Source organism: Copidosoma floridanum, unplaced genomic scaffold (genome assembly GCF_036245765.1).
Source record: "Copidosoma floridanum isolate Cflo_tuat_1 unplaced genomic scaffold, Cflo_Japanese_pri ptg000029l, whole genome shotgun sequence".
Lineage (NCBI taxonomy): Eukaryota > Metazoa > Arthropoda > Insecta > Hymenoptera > Encyrtidae > Copidosoma > Copidosoma floridanum.
Genome location: NW_028321906.1, coordinates 6,947,938 through 6,966,802, shown reverse-complemented (window position 1 = coordinate 6,966,802; position 18,865 = coordinate 6,947,938). Strand labels below are relative to the sequence as shown.

General features: G+C 37.1%; 1 protein-coding gene across 1 annotated transcript in view; it reads left to right on the top strand.

Moving 5' to 3' along the window:
* Positions 1-4,883: 4,883 nt before the first annotated feature.
* LOC106645364 (uncharacterized) overlaps positions 4,884-18,865 on the top strand; it is a 94,297-nt gene continuing 80,315 nt past the window's right edge. The window contains exons 1-2 of the mRNA XM_023390065.2: positions 4,884-5,141; positions 9,860-10,466. Coding sequence (XP_023245833.2) covers positions 10,232-10,466 — 235 coding nt within the window. The 5' untranslated portion in view covers positions 4,884-5,141; positions 9,860-10,231. The remainder of the gene's footprint in view (positions 5,142-9,859; positions 10,467-18,865) is intronic.

Below are 18,865 nucleotides of genomic sequence, written 5' to 3'. Positions count from 1 at the left end.
GCCTGTATAGGTAAAATAGTACACAAAATTAATTAAAATTACATTCGAAAAATCTATCTACAACAAATATTGCCTGTCGAATTTTGAAATCAGTACATTATAGAGATATATTATATAAAATACGTAAAAAAAGTTTTTCCACGTATAAATTTTTTTACAATGTTATTACTATTGTCATTATTTACAATTTTGTTTGAAAACAATTATTATTTATGACGAAAATTTGATGAAAGTTAAATCAAAATACGTAATTTAATGTATGAATTTATGAAAGAATCACATTTTCAAATACTTGAAAAATGACTGGGCCATGAATCAATTGTTAAGAACGAAAAGTAAAAAAACAGTTTTTTTTGTACAAAGATCAGCTGATATAAAATAACCTTGTATCCTCATGTTACAGACAAACAGCTTCAATAAGATTGAAGATTCCTATCCAACATAGATAAGATAAAATGTCGACTAAAAGTCAATGACGGGTAGTTTAAAACATCAATGTAAAGATCAATGATACATGCAAATTAAGATACGTGTCGACATACTGGTAAAATAATGTGGGTTTTTCCATTTGAGAAAAATAATATTGACGCAACTAACACAAGTGTGAACTATTTCAAACAAATTCAATATTTGCACTCTCTGCTTTCTTCAGTCAGAGTAATTTTTAATTTCCGTTCAGTTTAAATAGTATTCATGGTAGCACTTATAACATATCCTTGGCATGCTAATTATATTTGCAATAATAAATTAAAATGGAACCAATTGCTACGTACATTTGTCGAACTTACGTCAGTAGAACATCTGTACTCGTGGATTATACGGCTAACTTTTTTTACAGCAGTTATTTGGTAGAAGAATCCAACAGAAAGTAACCAAAATAATGTACAACCATCTACGTACCGTTCTGACAACTTTTCTAGTAATACTAATTGGAAATGGTATGTTTGTATGACAAGTATTTTTAGGTTTATCAAAATAATTGGAACGTAAATTAGAAGTAATTTAAATTTTCACATTTACGGTATGACTAATACATATTTACTAAAATAAAATAGAAGTAGTTATACTTATGAAAGACGTAACTTTTTTTACAAATCTTTTACGGTTTGCCTAAATTGTTACTCAATTTTTTGCATGATTTTTTTTTTTTTCAGTTTTTTTACTTTAAGAGCATAATATAACACCACAATGTTTGAACTCATAAAAATATGATTATTGTTTGTATTTTTTATTTTCTACTGTTTGGTATAGTAACAAGCGATTGAGCCTAGTACTTTTGACATTTACAGTTAGGAACGGATGTTTCAATACTGAACATATTAAATTTATAAGATTCATTTGATTCATCATAATAATGTTCAAATAGCAGTTTTTTATCAGTCGTCTAGAAAGTTAATTATTATTTTGACGAGATGGATTTTGAGCTTAGTTGTGAGTCATTCATTATTATCACATACTGCGACTAATTTTATGACAGAGAATTAGTAGAATTTTGTAAAATATGGTTATGTTGATGAACAATTAATAAATTTTTTGCATATTTTTCAGTGGCTGGTTTAGAATCAGAAAATATAATTCGCGGTCGTGTAGCGCACATACCTGGAAAACAATATGTCATTTCCTTACATAATGTCAAGATCCATCTGTGTGGTGGTACACTTATTCGTCCTGACGTAGTTTTGACTGCGGCTCATTGTTTTTACGAGGGTGAAAGTATCAAGTTCATAAATCAACCGTACTATGTTGACGCAGGAATAACAAATTTTAAAACCGTATCAGATAAAGCTTCCACAATACGCGTGGCCCAAGTTTACATTCACAAAAACTATAAACGGATTTTGCCTGAAGTAATACTTTTGAATGACATTGCAGTTTTAAAAGTAAAAATAAAAAAAAATGAAACTAAAATTCATACAACTTAAGCATATCTCTTTATAAAAGAAATGATAATTTACTTTTTTTAGCTTGAAAAAAAATTTAACGTGGAAAACTCTACAGTAATTGGTACGGCAGTCTTGTCAAAACAAGTTGACTTTCAAAATGAATTTGCACTTGTACTTGGTTACGGTGCTGATGAAATTCATGTAATTAATGGGAAAATACATCGAAAAAGTTCTGGAACGTTGAGACAAGAAATGGCAAAAATCGTTGACTTGAAAAAGTGTGGCGCAGAGAGATATACGGGTATATTGTGTGCAAAAATGAAACAGTCCTCTCCAAGGAGATCAGAATACCGTGGTGTTTGTCACGTATGTAATTTAACTAATTATTTTAATTAATGATTTAAGAGCAAATTAAGAGTTGGCTGACTCAAAAATTCAATCAAATAAATAATTGAGATCATAAAATCTACGTAATTCGAATATTGCCGAAATTTACAGTACGTGAGTGAATTTATACACTAAGCCATCCAATTCTTTGAAGCAAAAAAAATTTACATACCCTCATTCCGTTAAATATTTTCTTTTAATTAAAAAAATATAAGCTTATTAAAAATAATATTTTATTAAATAAGAACTTTTTTTTTAAATACGAATTTCTTATTTAATTGTATAAAATGTTTTTTTGGATCTACTACATTTTTTTTAATTAAAAGAAAATATTTAATGGAATAAAGGTAAAGAAATTTTCTTTGGTTCAAAGAACTGGGTTGTTCAGTGTAGTACGTGAGTAAAGACTAATATTAAGATAATTATATCAGTCTGGCAATGCCATCGAAGTATTAAAGCATATTTTTACAATACTTTATAGTTTTCTGATTAACAAATACTCATGGAATACTTATTTTTAGGGTGATAGTGGTGGTCCTCTGATGCTTGGAGGTAAGATTATTGGAATTGCGAGTACTGCGCCAAATGAAATGTGCGATGAAACAACAAATCCAGCAACGTACACCAAAGTCTCACATTATTTGAAATTTATTCAAGATGCTATAAACGAAAAGATTACTAAAGATATTTTGTTTATAGACCTTCTTTGAGTAAAGGATTAGGAAAATTATTTGTATTCAAATTTAAATTATATTAGGATGAAAATTTAATTGTGCGTAAAAAATTATAGGTGCAATGTATACATAAAAATTGCGTGAAGGGTTTTTATACAATAATTTATATTCTTTAATATAAAATTACCTTTCAGTTATAGTTAGTCTGGATATTATTGACATTGGAAATGCTTTAATAAGATGAGTTCAAACTGTTAACGTAGGAAAAGTCTAATTAAATTTATATTGGTGTAATAATCAGTCACAGTGAAGGCAGATTTTGTTCACCCGCCCAAAACACAGCTTTGACGTTACTAGAAGTATAACTGAAATCGTAAAATCTTTAATACAAAACTTATGTTTTTACGATAGAAAAAAAGTCAACTGCAGTACTTAATTGATGGATCTACATCAATTTGTTTTAGAAAATTTTTTTCTCTCTACGTATTTTTTTACTGTTAAAAGAAAGGCGGCGTTTAGTTGCAAACACGTCAACTTAACGAGTTCCTCATTTCGGCAATTAAAAAATATCTTGATTGACATAAAAAATTAAAATAAAGACGTATGGCTTATCCGTACAAGCTCTTTGAAACTCTGACAGAGTAAACACGAACCTCGTCACACACGAAGTTTTAACAGATTAAAATGTGTCTAGTAGTATGGCGAAAAGATAATTAATAAAATGCAAGCGCAAAAGGTTATCTAAGCGTTCCATAGAGATGAGCTAACGAAGAAGGGAAAGAGACAAACGCTAAAGTTATATTCGCTACTAAAAAGATATGATGAATGTGGTATGGCAATTAAAAGGAGAGAAGGGAGTGAAGGTACAAAGTAAGTTCAATTCTCGTATACATTGGATGGCGAATTGAGCAGAGCGATGTAGAAATGCGGGATCTTGAGCTTTGCTACTGCTACTATTATTGCCCTGCAACTAACGTTGATGTAATTTAATTCAGTAGTTCAAGAACAGCAGGGTTGTAAGAAAAGTACAAAAAAATTAAAAACTTCGAAGAAAATGTTGAATTTGTTGAGTCTGACGTGATACTGACTCATACTACTGATTTTCAAAATCATTACTGGCTTCGGATGATTAATTATTTACGAATGCATTCAATGGAACAATATGTGTATGTATTCGTATATTATCTTGATAGGAATTAATGAACTAGAACAATCGATGAAGCTAACATGAATGTAATATTCAATTTTAAGCTAATCAGTAACGTATGATTCTATTGTATTTAAAGAAAAATCCATAAATGGATTAAATTAAATTAAATGGCTTATAATTTTCACCTCCTGTAATGTTAATATTATAATATTAATATACGATAAAGTAGCCCTCACACTTTTTATGTAATCAACGCTGATTGAGTAAAAATTATTTTTGCAAAGCAACTTTCTATAAAGACAAAAATGAAAATTCTCTCAGAGCTAAATTTTTAGACCAAAAACAATTTCCAACGAGTAAACGTACATCTAATCTTCTATAACCTCCTGTAGATATAGGGAAAAGAAGAAGATTTTTCGTAGTTTCAAAAACCATAATTTCAACGAAACAGCCCCGAAAATTCGGACACCTCACAGCAATCCACTACTGCTGCATCCTCCTTTTCGTTTTTCTCCCTTTGTAATAAACGCAAGCGCAGCGCGCAACTGCACACAGAACGTGTGGATGTACGTGTATACACACAGTCCAGGCGCGAGAGATGAAAGAGGAGAGGGCGAGCTGGGGAAACGAAGGGTGGCACAGCCGTCCTCGAAGCACTGGAATGAATGCAGGGTGGTGGGGGTCTTGTAGGGGGTAACGACTCCGTCGAGAAGAGGGAGGAGGGGTGAGGAAGAGCAGGCCGGAGCACCACACGAAGAAGTTTAGTAAACCTCCGGCTTTCGAGCAACAACGATCGCCCGCTCGCTCGTTCGTACGTATGAACAGCTCTCGATAAACGACTGAGCACGTGACCGTAAACATTTTTTTTCTTCGATTGTTGTACAGGTTATGTTTATTTATTTATTTTTTTGTTAAATGACAAGACTGTGTGCATCTTTGGGGTACGATAATATAAGGAAATTGTGATTTAGTGTGTCTCTTTCGGAGCTGAGAAGCTTGTGATGTTGTTGGAGGAAACCAAAAACAAAATGACAGGATGAAACATTGGTAAGCTGTGCTTTAAGAGAAGCTTGGTTTGCTTGTGAAAGGCTGTACTGCTTGAGGCTTATAAAATTAACACTAAAAACATTACTTACAAAGAATTTCACTAAACAAACGAATAACATTTTCTCATCCTTTTGGACGTAAATTTTTCCAATATAATAATTTGGTCAATGAAATAATAGTTTGGACAAAATGAAATTTCAAACTTTTATGTAAAGGGTAATACGTAAAAATGAATTTTAATATCTCAACTCAATAATTCTGGGCATCAAAACATTGTAGCAATGCTTCAAAGTTCACAGTTGAAAGAATTTTTTAATACTGTACTTTCGACAAAAAAAAAGGGTCAATTTTAGCTGTCGGCTTTTACATTCGGTATTGCAAATAGTAATAAAAGCATCCTTGGTAGAGATTTTTTGTGACTGGAAAATTTCAATAGAAAAGCTTTTTAATTAAAAGCATATGTGAGATGGAATTTCAATAAAAGCTAAAGCGTGATTTTCCAGTGAAATCAAAAAGCAGAAAAATCGTGGCTAAAAATATTGATTTTTGTACGCGTGTACTACTTTAATTAATAAACTTATGGAGTTAAAGTTTAAATGTTTATTCAAAAATTTCTCCGAAAAAATGAAAATTAATAAAAGCTTGTAGCCGTGTATCAAGCAAAAAATAAATATATATTTCAATCAACGAAATAGCATATTTATCTACCTCATTGGAGCGTTTATTACATAACAAAATCATATTCATATATTCATCAAATATACATGCAAAAATATTAACCTGAAAACGTAGATCAACACCTCATCAAAAATATTTCAACCACAAAACTGAAAAGGCTATAAAATGTAATATTACAATGGATTTTCTTAAACAAAAATTCGTAACAGTTGGGCGTCGCAACAAAAACACTATTCGCATCTGTTGCATTGGACTAGCCAAATCTAATGTATTTCATTGCCAAGGTTCCCAAGACACCCACAAGTCGACTCTCTTGTTTGCTTCTTTTAACTCTCGTTGATACTCGCTTCTCGGTTTTCTGGTAATTAAAAGTTGAAATCGACCAACCACTTTTTATTCTCTTGGCTCGAACTTATTCGCTTGGCAGAAGTGATTGCATTCTTCGGATTGTCCGACTTTTAATCGTATTGTGTTCGCAAAAGTAACAAGCCACAAACTTTTTTTTTCTCATACCTGATTCTTTACAATAGTTTCTCTGATTGTATTGGAAAATGTACCTTCGCATCCATTTAAAAGCTTTGCACAGCAAACATTACCGGGAGTTCATTTCATCACAAACAATTTTCATTTTTGCATCACATTGGTAGTAATCCAAAGTCTGACCTATACATACATTAATTTATACGAAAAACTAACGAAATTATCTTCTGAACACTGAAATACAAATGAATTTGTCGCAACTCACTTAAAAAAAAAGTGCCTCGCATTATTATCACATCCAGTAAAATTTCATCTTGCATCTATGAATTCGTCAAAAAGCTTTTTAATCCAGAAGAAGAAAAAGAAAAAAAAAAAGAACGCGCCAGCGCGTCAGAGACAGCATTAATATCGCGAGGAAATTATTTCCCGAGTCCGTCAAAGTCGTCACGTGATACGCGATTCGTAATTTCAGCGCAGTCTCTTGTTACTACAACTCGCGAAAGTGGCATTTTTACTCGTGTGCTGCATACGATAAGGGAACGAGAGGCCGGTGCTTGCAGGGCACGCTGGAGAACAAGGAAATGCCCGAAAGGGAGAATGCAGAGCGTAAAAGCGCAGCAGAAATAAAAAGCGCTGGAAAAAAGAAAAAAAATATACGGTGGAGGTGAGCGAAATACCTGCATGAAAAAGGTCAGTGTTCAATGGATGGGAAAAGGGGGTGGTGTTTGCGGAGAGTTTACCGGTCGAAAAGCGAATGCGTCTGCGTGTAAACAATACGGAGCGCGTAGAACGATGTATGTATGGGCACAGGAAGGAGAAGGGACAAAAAAGGGTTTGCATATAACTCTTTTTCCCTCTCGCTCTCTAACTCTGGTAGAGTAAGACCGTAGCAACGGCCACGGCTGTGTGCGGACGATTAATGGATTTTTAGTTGAATGTTCGCGTATGTACGCGTGTATGTACGTCCGTAGAGGAGAAAAAAGTGCACGGCACTCGAGGGAATTAATTCCGATTGCCACTATCGTTTGCGCGAGCACCTGGATAAAGGAGAAATCTCAAGGCGGGATTTGCAGGGAAAATTGCGAGGTGACTTTTTTTTTGCCTCACCCTCGTGCTTCTATTTTTTGCCTCCTCGCGGCTCTTCTCGTTTCTGCCCTTTGCTATTTTTTTATAGTTTGTTTGGCTTGTTTGCGAGTACACTCGACGACGAGATTCCTCGGGGATGCTGTGGATGATTTTTTTCCCTTTCGCCTCTAACCTGTCTTGACAGCCACTGCTCTGTTGCTGCTGATGCTCGTTGAAAATAATAATTCAAATCTGATTATTCGACGTCAACTTTTTATTTTTTTTTTATTCAAGCTTTAATCAGGGTATAATGCACGGAGGTGCTAAATATTTTAAATTATTATTCATGCACCAAAACATACAATCGTTTTAATTGAGTGTCCGAATTATTGCCAAATATTATCAATTAAATGTTTAACTCATCCTACGGATTTCCAGATCAAATGATATTGAATGATCGTTTGATACTTTTATGCTTTGTTAAACGATATTTAATCTAACTACAATACTCTTCCACGTTTATTACAAGACGTTTTATTTCCTTGTTAAAATATATAATGCTGTACTACTGCAAGTTAATATTCTTGAAATATTGTTGAAATCATTTAACATTTAAAAATATTTTACATTTTGATTAAAAACACAATTTAACTAATATTTCCAGAAAACCTGCCATGAAAGAAAAACCTAAAATTCTAAACGACTATTTAGTAATACAAAAAAATTTCCACCAAAACCTTCCACATGGAATAAAAAAGGTAGTTGAAAAAAAAAACAAAAAAAAAATATGACAAGCCACACCATGAGTTCGAAAAAACGCCAACGAACTTTGAGCGAAACTTTGATGGCTCATCCTGTCTTTTGCCAACTACCTCCATTGAACGCTTGCAAAAAAGAGTTGTCCAAAACAAAAACGGGGCTTGTCACTTAAAAAAAAAAAAAAAGGTTACTAAAACGGAATCCAGCCAGCCGTCCGCGAAACCGACGAGAGAGACAAAGGCCACTGGACGTCACGTCCGAAGTTTTGCGAGATCGCATCCACCCAGTTTTCAAAAAGCTCGACTTGCAGCAGTAGTCTTTTTTTTTGACAGCCGTACACGCGGCTTCAACCCGTTGGCAGCTTTTTTGTTCAATTTTCGGCAAGTTGCGTGCTTTGACGCGTGGCAGGCAAAGAAAGTCCCGCAAAGAACATGAAGATGGCCGGAAATATATTTACATCCTTTTTTTTTCTTTCTCCTTTGGTCAAACAAGTTAGTGTCGCTACTGCCAAACCACATTTGCGTGGCTCGATTTTGAATTCTCGGGAACGTGGGGGTGATTTACGAGCTCGTTTTATTTTCCCGAGTTCATAACCTTGTGCGATGGAATTTATGAAAGAAAAGTGTCAGACACGGATTCCGACTTGTTTTTCGGTTTTAAAGCTGGAAGCGTGGCAAGAGCCGAGAGGTAAAAAGAGGTCGTCGCGACTCGAGGAACGATAAATCGATAAATCAAGCAAGCAGCAGTTGGACCGGATCCCTCGGAAGGGAGTTCCGTGGGTATGTCGCGAATGCACATTTTTACGAGATTTTTACGGGCCACTTCTGTCTCTTTTTATTTCCTTCGCTCACACGCTTCGGCTGGCACTCATATGTTTTGTGGAACCCGAAACATATTCGCCCACACGGCAATCATTTACTACATTCGTTTTTCTATCCGCGACTACCAATGCATCTTGTTCGCAACGCGTTCGTCCGTAGGTGATTTTTTTTTTTTCTCCTACCGTTACTTAATTTTTTTTTGTTTGATAGAAGCGATAAACGAACAGCTGTGTATCGCAGTCAAGGGAGAACCATAAAATTTTTGACCTCATGTTTTATGGGTTTTCGTTAAGGAAAGACTGGTGCACTGCATAAATATAAAACGGCTCGTGAAAGTTGAGCTTTACACCGACAACACATGTACCCACTTTTTATTATTGACACAGTGAAATACGTATGTCGACTGATCATTCCAATGCACTTGAGTTGTAGTAGAATGTACTGCACTACAAAAAATGTCTCATATAACTAAAAACTATAAAAAATTCTAAAAATAAAAGCTTAACTAATAACAAAAGTTTCATTAATCATGCATGAAAAAAAACAAAAACAAATGTTGTTACAAAATCCCCTTATCTTGGCACAACAAACAAAAACACAAATTCTCATGAAAACTTCTCTCACGTACACAACAATCGTGCGTAGATATGTACACACAAGGCCCGACACTTATAATCCAAAGGTAAGCAGCAGCAGTCCACGCGATAAGCCAGAGGGCTAGGACATAGCGAGTTATCGAGTCTGGCGGCGTCGCAGCGCACGCGAGAGGCAAGCGCAACGCATGAATACGTACACACACCCCCTAAGAGAGCCCTCTCGTATGCGTACGTGCTGCCAGCATGATACTCTGTCCTATGTGTGTGTATGGGAAAAGATCATGGCCCGAATTCTCCAGGAAATTACCGGTCATTGCAGGGTACGGACGACGGGGATGCCGCTGGCCACTGTGTCCAACTACTCAACGCCCGAGGACTCATCTTTCAAGTGTCGCCGTTGTTGTAGCTGGACGTGATGGGACTTCTCACCCATGACTTTACCGTGGGACTCTCATCAGAGCTCCTGCCACCGCCATCACTTCCTTCTTTTTTTTTCACCAACCTTTCCTTCCATTCTCGCACCCTACCTGTTTTCCTGTGTTCGTTAAAAATGTCGACGAAGAGAAGCATAACAATGACGACGACGACGACGACGACGTGCTCTAAACTCCGAGTGGAACAATACCGGTGAACGCGGTGTCCCCGAGAAAATCACCCTCGAAGATAAAATTTGGTACTCATCTTGAACGGTATGTGCTGCTCGGGCGATGGATCCGGCGGCAGCCGCTCGGCACGGTGCGCCCTGCTCTGTGGCCTTGCTGCTCTGGCTGCCATCGGGGTCACGATATTCAGCACCGCCTGGATACAGACCGAGGAGAGGATAACCTCCCTGCCACGCAATGTAAGCAGCCTGGTCAGCATCAAATTCAAAATTGGATTCTGGCACGCCTGCTCGAGCATCAACAAGCCTGTTGCCCTTCAGTACAGTGAGTATGCGTTTTTTTCTTCGTTGTTATTTTTATTGTTATTGTCAATCATTATTGCAATTGAATTTTCACATTTTTTTTTATTTTTGTTGAACAGTATTAATTTTTAATGATATTTTATACTTACAAAAAGAGAGTTGTGAGGTTTAAGTAGTAATGACCGATTATAGTCAGACATCGCATTTCACGTAATATAGTATGATAAATTGTGTACTCAGTGGAATTTTCGTATTACGCTTTCCTTAAATTTGACATAAATTAAGTTTAATTATTAAACAACCATAAATTATTTTAGGTTACGTTCTGGAAAATTAAAATTAATACAGACGATTTAAAAAAAAAAAAAACGTTAAGGTTTGTGCTACATTTTTCAATAGTATTATGAACGATGTTTACATAAAAATTCAGACAAACATTATTGAATAATATGATTTTTACATTAAATCGATTTTATGTATAAATCCGAGAGTAGTGACGTGTAAGTAGTAATACTCGATTTTAGTTAGACATGACATTTTACGCTATGTTACAGTATTATAAATGTTATATCGTCATTAAAAGTTCTAAATAGAAATTGAATGATAAAACAGTTAGGAGATATATTATAAAATTAAATGATAAAACGGTTTAGAGATGTCTTATGTTCAATTTCCAAAAATTGAAAAAACTACATTGGAAACAAAATGTAAAGGTTTTTATTTGGACTTTTTACTACTGTTATTGCCTTTGACTTCAACGGTCATCCACTTTTATTAGATTGAATTTCAAGGTATAATTTTTGCTTTCATGTATGGATACGAGAATCGTACGGTTTAAGTAGTAATGTCCGATTATAGTCAGACACAGTATTTTATGCCATACAAAATTATAAATGTTGCATCGTTATTGCAATTCTTGAAAAATACTTGCATGTACTCTAATATTGATTGAATTGAATAAGTAACGAATTTTCAGGTGTATTATAAATGTAAAAAAAACTTACCTATACTTTTTTAAGAAAACGTTTATATTTTTGCTCTGATAGCTTGGAGTAGTAATATTTACTATTACTATAAGTATTTTTAAATTGATTTTATTGCATTTTTAAATTATATTTAAATACACAGCTGCAAAAGTAGTAACGTACAAGTAGTAACAATCGATTATAATCAGGCATAGAATTTCATGCTGCGTATAGTATGACAAAAGTTGTGTCGTTATTGAAATTTTCATGATAAAGTTTCACACAATAATACAGACTGAACTGAACGATAATACTACGTTAAGTTGTCTTTTGCTATCTTACAAAAAGTGGACATAATTTTTTTTTTCAACTAAAACCTCAGATTTTTTTGCACTCGTTGATATTATTACTCGTCATACCTGTGATTTTTTTTTAGATATTTGTTTGACTTTTATATAATGATACTTATATTAAATTCCATTGTATACACAAATGCGGAATTGATGAGGTATAAGTAATAGCGAATCAATATAGTCTGACATACCATTAAGCGCATTATAAGCAGCGCATTGAGTCGTGTCTGACATTCGTGTAATATGCATACATAAAATTTCATAAAGATTGAATTAAATAGTAATGAAAGTGACAATAAATTTTTAACTCAGGTTGGTTCTAAAAAATGTTGGTAATAAACTTTTTTATCATCACCACGTGGAAAGGTCTATTTCAACAAATCTCACACCATATTCTTTTTATTTAATAATACGATAACATTGTCGTTGTACCTTCAGCAGTTATAAATATTTATTCGTTATAATTAAAAATGTCTTATTCTTAGAACTGTATAAATTTTTGGTTTCAATCACTGATTATACCATGCAATGATTGAATGAATAGACGCACATAGGTCAATGCCAGTCATAGTACTGGCAACAAGATGGTAAAAGAAACAAGTACAATATGGAAATTTAATTCAAAAACAAAGAATCAACGTAAACACAAAAAACAGCAACAACAAGAAGAGGCTGAAAAAAATAGGCAAGGGAAGAGGACAGCACGAGAAGTAAAAGAAACACAGTTATCATCCCCTCGTTTCCCTCGCGTTTTCTTTACCCTCTACTGCATAACAGCGATAGTAGTATAGTAGAAGCAGTACCCAACAGCCCGGCGATGACAATTCCTTTTTATGTCTCGTTGTCGACGTCGGCGTCACCATCAACGATGTTCCTCTTACGCTCATCTCTTGTACTTGAAAAAGAAAGGATAGCCACCCCTTCGTTCTTTATCTCTCTCTTTTTTCTCCTTTCATTTTCGCTTTTATTTTGCGCTTACAACTGCATCACGTAATCTCTCGTTTCGCCAACTTAAACGATCTCTCTATGTTTTTCTATCGTTGACTGCATAAGAAAATTTCAGCTTCGGGCAGGCTGTAACAGGCTGTCCTTTTTTACCTCCCTTTCCATGCCTTCCTTTCTCAAAAACACTGCTCTGTGTTTTTTGGGTCAGAGCTTCTTGCTGACCTCGTTGCTACTTCAATCTGTTTCAATACACATTGTTTTTTGATTCTGTGAGCTTTAAAAGCTTGAAAATACCACAAAGGACATTGTTTATTGTTTCTGGTTGATAAAAGAGTTTCATTTTGGTATCATAAGAATAGAGTCATTGTTTTCTCAAGGGTTGAATGTTCATCAATTTTTGTAATGCAAACAAAACTACAAGAGTTTTTTTTCGATCAGATCAAAAATTCCTTTTTAAAATAAAAATTAAATGAAAAGTTTCAAACACTTAATAAAAACTTTAATATTCGACGTCTTGAAGATTTTAAAAATTCATTCCACGAGTTGAAATCAACGTCCGCAAAAGATTGTGTGATTGAAGGGAAAAAAAATTCTAGGAAAGGGTTTCTCGAAAGCTTTTCAAAGAGCTTTCCTTAGTTGGAGAAAAAAGCGGCGTCCGCTTCTGTGTCGAGGTCTTTCAACTCAAAATTAAAAATTTCCCTGCTAATGTATTTCTTAACTATCCCGAATCCATGGAAACTTTGAAACAAAGTTTTTGAAATTGTTATCAAGTCGATTTGCAGTATTAAAAATTTATTAAAATCATTAGGTCAACGCCCTTTCTCAAGAATTTCATCAAGCCATCTCTTTAGAATTTTATTATGGGATAACTTTTTACTGCAAACGATAAAATAAAATAATCACACGTATTGGCAAAGGAAAAATGAAAAAAAAGATGGATGCCCGCATGAAGGACATCCACTGGTGTCCAAGAAATAGTGAAACTACGGAGACACTAGGCTAGGGCAGGCCGCAAAGTTATACGCGTCTTACACTCTTCTCGGATTTCTCGAGGGTATATATTCCTCCCTCTCTTTTTCATAAAAGGAGAAGAAGAAATTCCTACTCGAGAAAAGTAAAAACAGAGGAGGAGAACAAGAAGAGGGTATCTAGTATTCCTATGGTCGCGCACGCTATGCGTCTCTTTTGTTTTCTCCTCTTTCCCTTCTTTACTACGAGAACGAAAATCTCTCGGTACTTTTTTCTTGGAGGTCTCCTTCTAGCTTTTTTCTTGCAAAGGTGAGTAGAGACCAAGGGGTAGCAGCTGTGTCCTCCGGAATCTCGAGAATATTGAGACCTGGAATCCGGTAAATGTTTTGGACAAGAAAAAATACGAGACAAAGTAAAGGTTGGAAAAGACAAACTCGAGGCTAGCTTTTGAATTTGATTGCGGTTCAGGATGCAAAATTTCATTCCCTCGACCACCACTGTTTTATATATACATTCTATAGAAAAATAAAACATGGATAACATAGTAAAAATACGTGTGCAATTGTTACCAGGACACATCAAGCTTTTAATGCCAATCAATTTGACGACGAGAGAGACAAACTAACCAACTAACAAGCCAACAGAAGAGAGGGAGAGAGAGAGTACAAGATGGCCAAAGCAAGATAACGAGGCTTTTATTATCGGTGCCATTAGAGCGTCAGGGACCGCTACATGGAGCTCAATTGAGAAATCTACTGGATGTAGTTGGGAAGGTAAAATCGATGACAGTGCCTCGGGGAGCCGAGGGAAAGAGAGACTCTGGCTGAGAGAGTTGAGAAGGAACGAAATTCCCTTAGCTCCTGTGCTGGTGACTCGTCTCCTATACTTGTACGGCAGGAACCAGAGACAGAATACAGGGAAGGAAGAGAGAGAGGAAAGATGTCTAAAGGGGGAGATGGAAAAGCTATGATGGTGACTAATGACTGTGGCATCAAATAGAGCGATGCGACCAGGCTGCTCTCCTTCATCGTTTTATTTATATTGCCGAATACGCGCGCACGTGCGTCTCTCTGGCTTCGTTGAGGTTGTGATAAATCAAAAAGGAGCTATATGGACAATCGATGGGACAACACTGTAAAACAATTGACTGATAGCACGGACAGAGGGGTAGAGCTTTCATTGCTGGGTGTATTTTTTTTCTTGGCTTTCAATGTTACGTGTGTTTGTTTTTTGTTTTCTATAAAACTGGATACAATGCCGTAATTGAAGCGTGTCCACAGGACAAATTTGTCTATTTAAACAAAGGGGCGATATATTTTTGATTTCATAAGTTACGAGAACCTCACGAAGACAAGGTGAATATACTTCATTGAGTAATGTAATCTTTTTCCCCCCCAGAGTATTGGAAAGGAATATTCCCAACTGATTCTTTGATTAATACTGTCGAGTTGGATTTTTCCTCTTTTTTGTTAGGTACCAATCAATTTACAGGTCTGAAAGGTTAAAACTTTCCAATCATCGGAAATCCTTCCACGGAGGAGAAAAAAAAGCGCTGAATAGGTTCGTTAGAACATTCCTCCTTTCATCTCCCTTCCTTCCACTGTCTCGTGATCTCATCTTTTTTTCGTCCAGCATACAATTTCATCCTTACCACCACAAGGAAGAACCGCGTCTCGTTGAAAATTCCTTTCTTTGCTTGCTCCCTGCTAAAGAGCCTTGTACACCGTCGAGCCAAAGTTCGCTTACGTCCGAGCTCGCCCTTTTTGCGCCGCCTATCTCTCACAGCGCGATAAGTCGCGTCACCAATGAAGACAAATCGCCCGCCGTCCTGGCGCGGTTTTACGAAAGGGGAAATTAATTGCCATGTGTCTCGGCTTCTGGGCTTATACATATATGTATGCGCGAGCTGTGCCCAAAAGGCTCCCTCCCTCTCTCCATCTCCAACCAGCGACGACAGCCTGTTAGCGCGCCACTGCGCTATTTGTTACGCGTTGACCCCGGGAATATACATAAGTATTCGTTGAATTTGAACGTCGAGCTGGTGCGATTTGTAAGCGTCGTGTGGTTTGACTCTCGATTTTTCAGTCCGCCGTTATGAATGGCAGCGGTGATTTTCTTTTCGACCCTTTTGGGAATCCTCGGATTCACGTGGTCGCTTTGTTCGGGATCGTGGATTCGGCAGAATGTATTCAAATGGGGATCACTGAAACAGTACCGAGTTGGCCTGAATCGCACTGCAGTTGGCCAGATTAAGGATACTGCCACCATTTACATTGACAGGTGACTTTTTAAGCAGGAAGAGTCTTTGGAGCACCATCAATACTAAGTAAACCTTTAAAGATGTTCTCGCAGCACTTGGTACATAAAATAAATGCACGAATGCAATTATCGTTTTTTCGTTTGATCCTAGAAAGTGCACAGTTACTGCACTCCAAGTGCCCATCTCAAAGGATCATCATCCTGAGAGCCTCGTCATCCAAATTCTTCAAATGCCCGCCTTTTGAACCTTAATTTCAACGTTTTGGCTGAAATTAGTCCAATTCCCCCGTACGGGAGTTTATGTTACACAAGAAATTACCGAGGCTGCTGGCGTGTTTCTCCTTCAGCGCTCTCACTTGGCACTGGCTGATCCACAAGTCGTCGGAGGGATTTGCAATTTAAGCCTCGACTTGGGACGGAGTTTCTCCGACTGCAGCGACGATGGGGCACAACGTGAGACTTCTATCTTTCTAGCTGGCAACGTTGAGCGACGAATTAATGAGCAGCTAGTCAACACTGTCGAAAATTCGAGGATGCGTCGTAAATGATCTCTTTGAACTCACCTGCGATTATGAGCACCAAAGCTCTGAAGCGTACGGCAATAATCCGTGAGTCAAATCATTCCAGCTAGTGGGCAAAATCTCAGCTAAATGTAGCTAGTGAGAGTAAATTCAAAAAGAATAAAACTTGAAGTACTGGAAGGTGAGCCACTATATTTGTTGAACTGATCCGTAACGAGGAGCGATAAGCGAAGGTAACTTATGGTAAGCTTGTCATTTAGCGTCAGACACCGTAGCTTCAGGCCAGAACGGACAACAAAAAATCGTCGTAGTAGGTGATACTCTGAACTTTAACAATCGAAAGCCAGAGGAAGAGACCGTAAAGGCAGCTCTAACGGTTGTTGTGCCATTCCAACTGGCATATTTACAGTAGGGCGTCACCCCTGACTAATGCTTCAGAGTTGCCTGGATGAGGGGGGGGGGAGATATCAACATAACATTAACCGTTTGCATTAATCCGGGATACATAAAGTGCCAGCTAGAGCAGAGTGTGGGTATTGAAGTTGAAAGTGTGCAAGTGTTTGAAAGGGGGGGGGGGCAGAAAAGAGAGGAAGAAAGAAACGATTACGTAGGGGGAAAAAACGAAGGGGAGGGGACGAGAATGTCATAAAAATGTTGAAGTATTGCGGAGCTTTTTTCCGACATCTGGATTTTACCGACCACCGAGAGTTGGAGGCAAAAAGGTATGCGCGTGAAAGTCCGTGGAATACGATGTTTTTGCGCGCATACGCTAATACGTGGATTCAACTGCAAGTGAGCGTTTTCACGTGAGATGAGGGTTTAGCATTTGCATGAAAATTTTTCTGACGACTCTATTCACTGATGTAACGAGCGATAAAAGTACCCCGAGTACTCGGTGCAATTCACCATATATACACGAACTACTATCGGATGGATCCCACGGTACAATGACGACGTTACGTGAAAAGGAAGACCAGCTCGATGTTTTTTCTTTCCCCAGCCTTCAGCGATTCTCCGCAGCAGCGCCAGTAAACTTGTCGGGGGTCCCAATAACGAGGTTACTTGTAATTCCACTGGGACGGTATCGGATCTTCCTAATTTCCGGGCGTTGCTTCTCTCTTCTTTTCCGGCTTGGCATTACAGCCACGCCACACCGCAGTGCCGCGAATACCTTTTGTACGGAAGAAAAATCGTACCGGGAGGTAGGTATAACTTTTTCGAGAACTCACCCGAAATACCTTGGCGAGGGAGTACATATAAATTTCGACGGAGTTCCCAGGATGGCAAATCCCGAGACTGGAATCTCAAATGAGATTACCGCGGTGAGGGGAGACTGTACTGTGGCTAACCAAGAGTCCAAGCGAGCCGGCCTTGGTCTCGTTAATGACGATTACAGACTTGGTGGACAGAAACGCCGATCGTTACGACTTTCTTAATTAAGCGGCGTGTCATAGGTAGGACGGATTCTTTTGACTTAAGGATTTATTTCGTGAAAGGGAGTCGATTGCGGGGCATAATTAAAATGCTATTCTTCGAAACGAGGGGCTTTTGCAGTACATTTCATATTAGTCTTTGGTTCGAGTATGCAAATGGTGATTTCAATCAGTTTCAATAAAACGAATCCCTTTCCAACGCCAAAGCATCAAGATGTTGTCATCGATCTTTGCACAATTTAATCATACAAACAAATGTAATATACTTTTGATATGTAAGGGATTATGAAATTAAAAAACGTCGAATGATCGTTTGAAAGACAAGCAAACGAGGCTCCTTGCTGCTACCTCAAAAGCTCATGTAGCAATACCGGGAGTCAAAACTCGGCCAGTTTATCGAGAGGTAATTTATTCGTCGAACCCAACCAACCAATCGGGCGTCAAAACTCACGTACAGTTGGTAGCACAAGAGAGTAGTTGCCAAACTCTGTCACGTAAACACTCGCGGACAAATAAAAATTTGAATAATCCCCAGCCACTCTGCTAAAAGCTTCGATGAAATTCGATGTTTGAGGGGCCCGCTAATGCGCTAAAAGGAGAACGTGTACGCGTTTGATTTGCAAACCATCTAGTGGCGTTTCGTAACTGCGCGAAAAGAACACTGCATCTCCTCGCTCATCTTTTTGTTCCACATGCCATTCTCGTTTTTTTTTTAGATTCACTATTCATTTCCGTTACTCTTCGTAACATCAAACTAACAGCTTTAATGGACGACAGAGCGAATCACGAATTGTAAAATAACACCCCGCAATAGGGAACAGTCGCTGAAAATTTCATCGCGAGCGCTTAATGTCCATTTACGTTAAATTACAAGCGAAAGCTTTCAGAGAAAAGCTTAGTACGCAATAGCGCCTCCGCTCGTCCGTAAAATTTTCACTCACCAGGAAAGCGCTTGTTTGATAGAAAAAAATTGCCA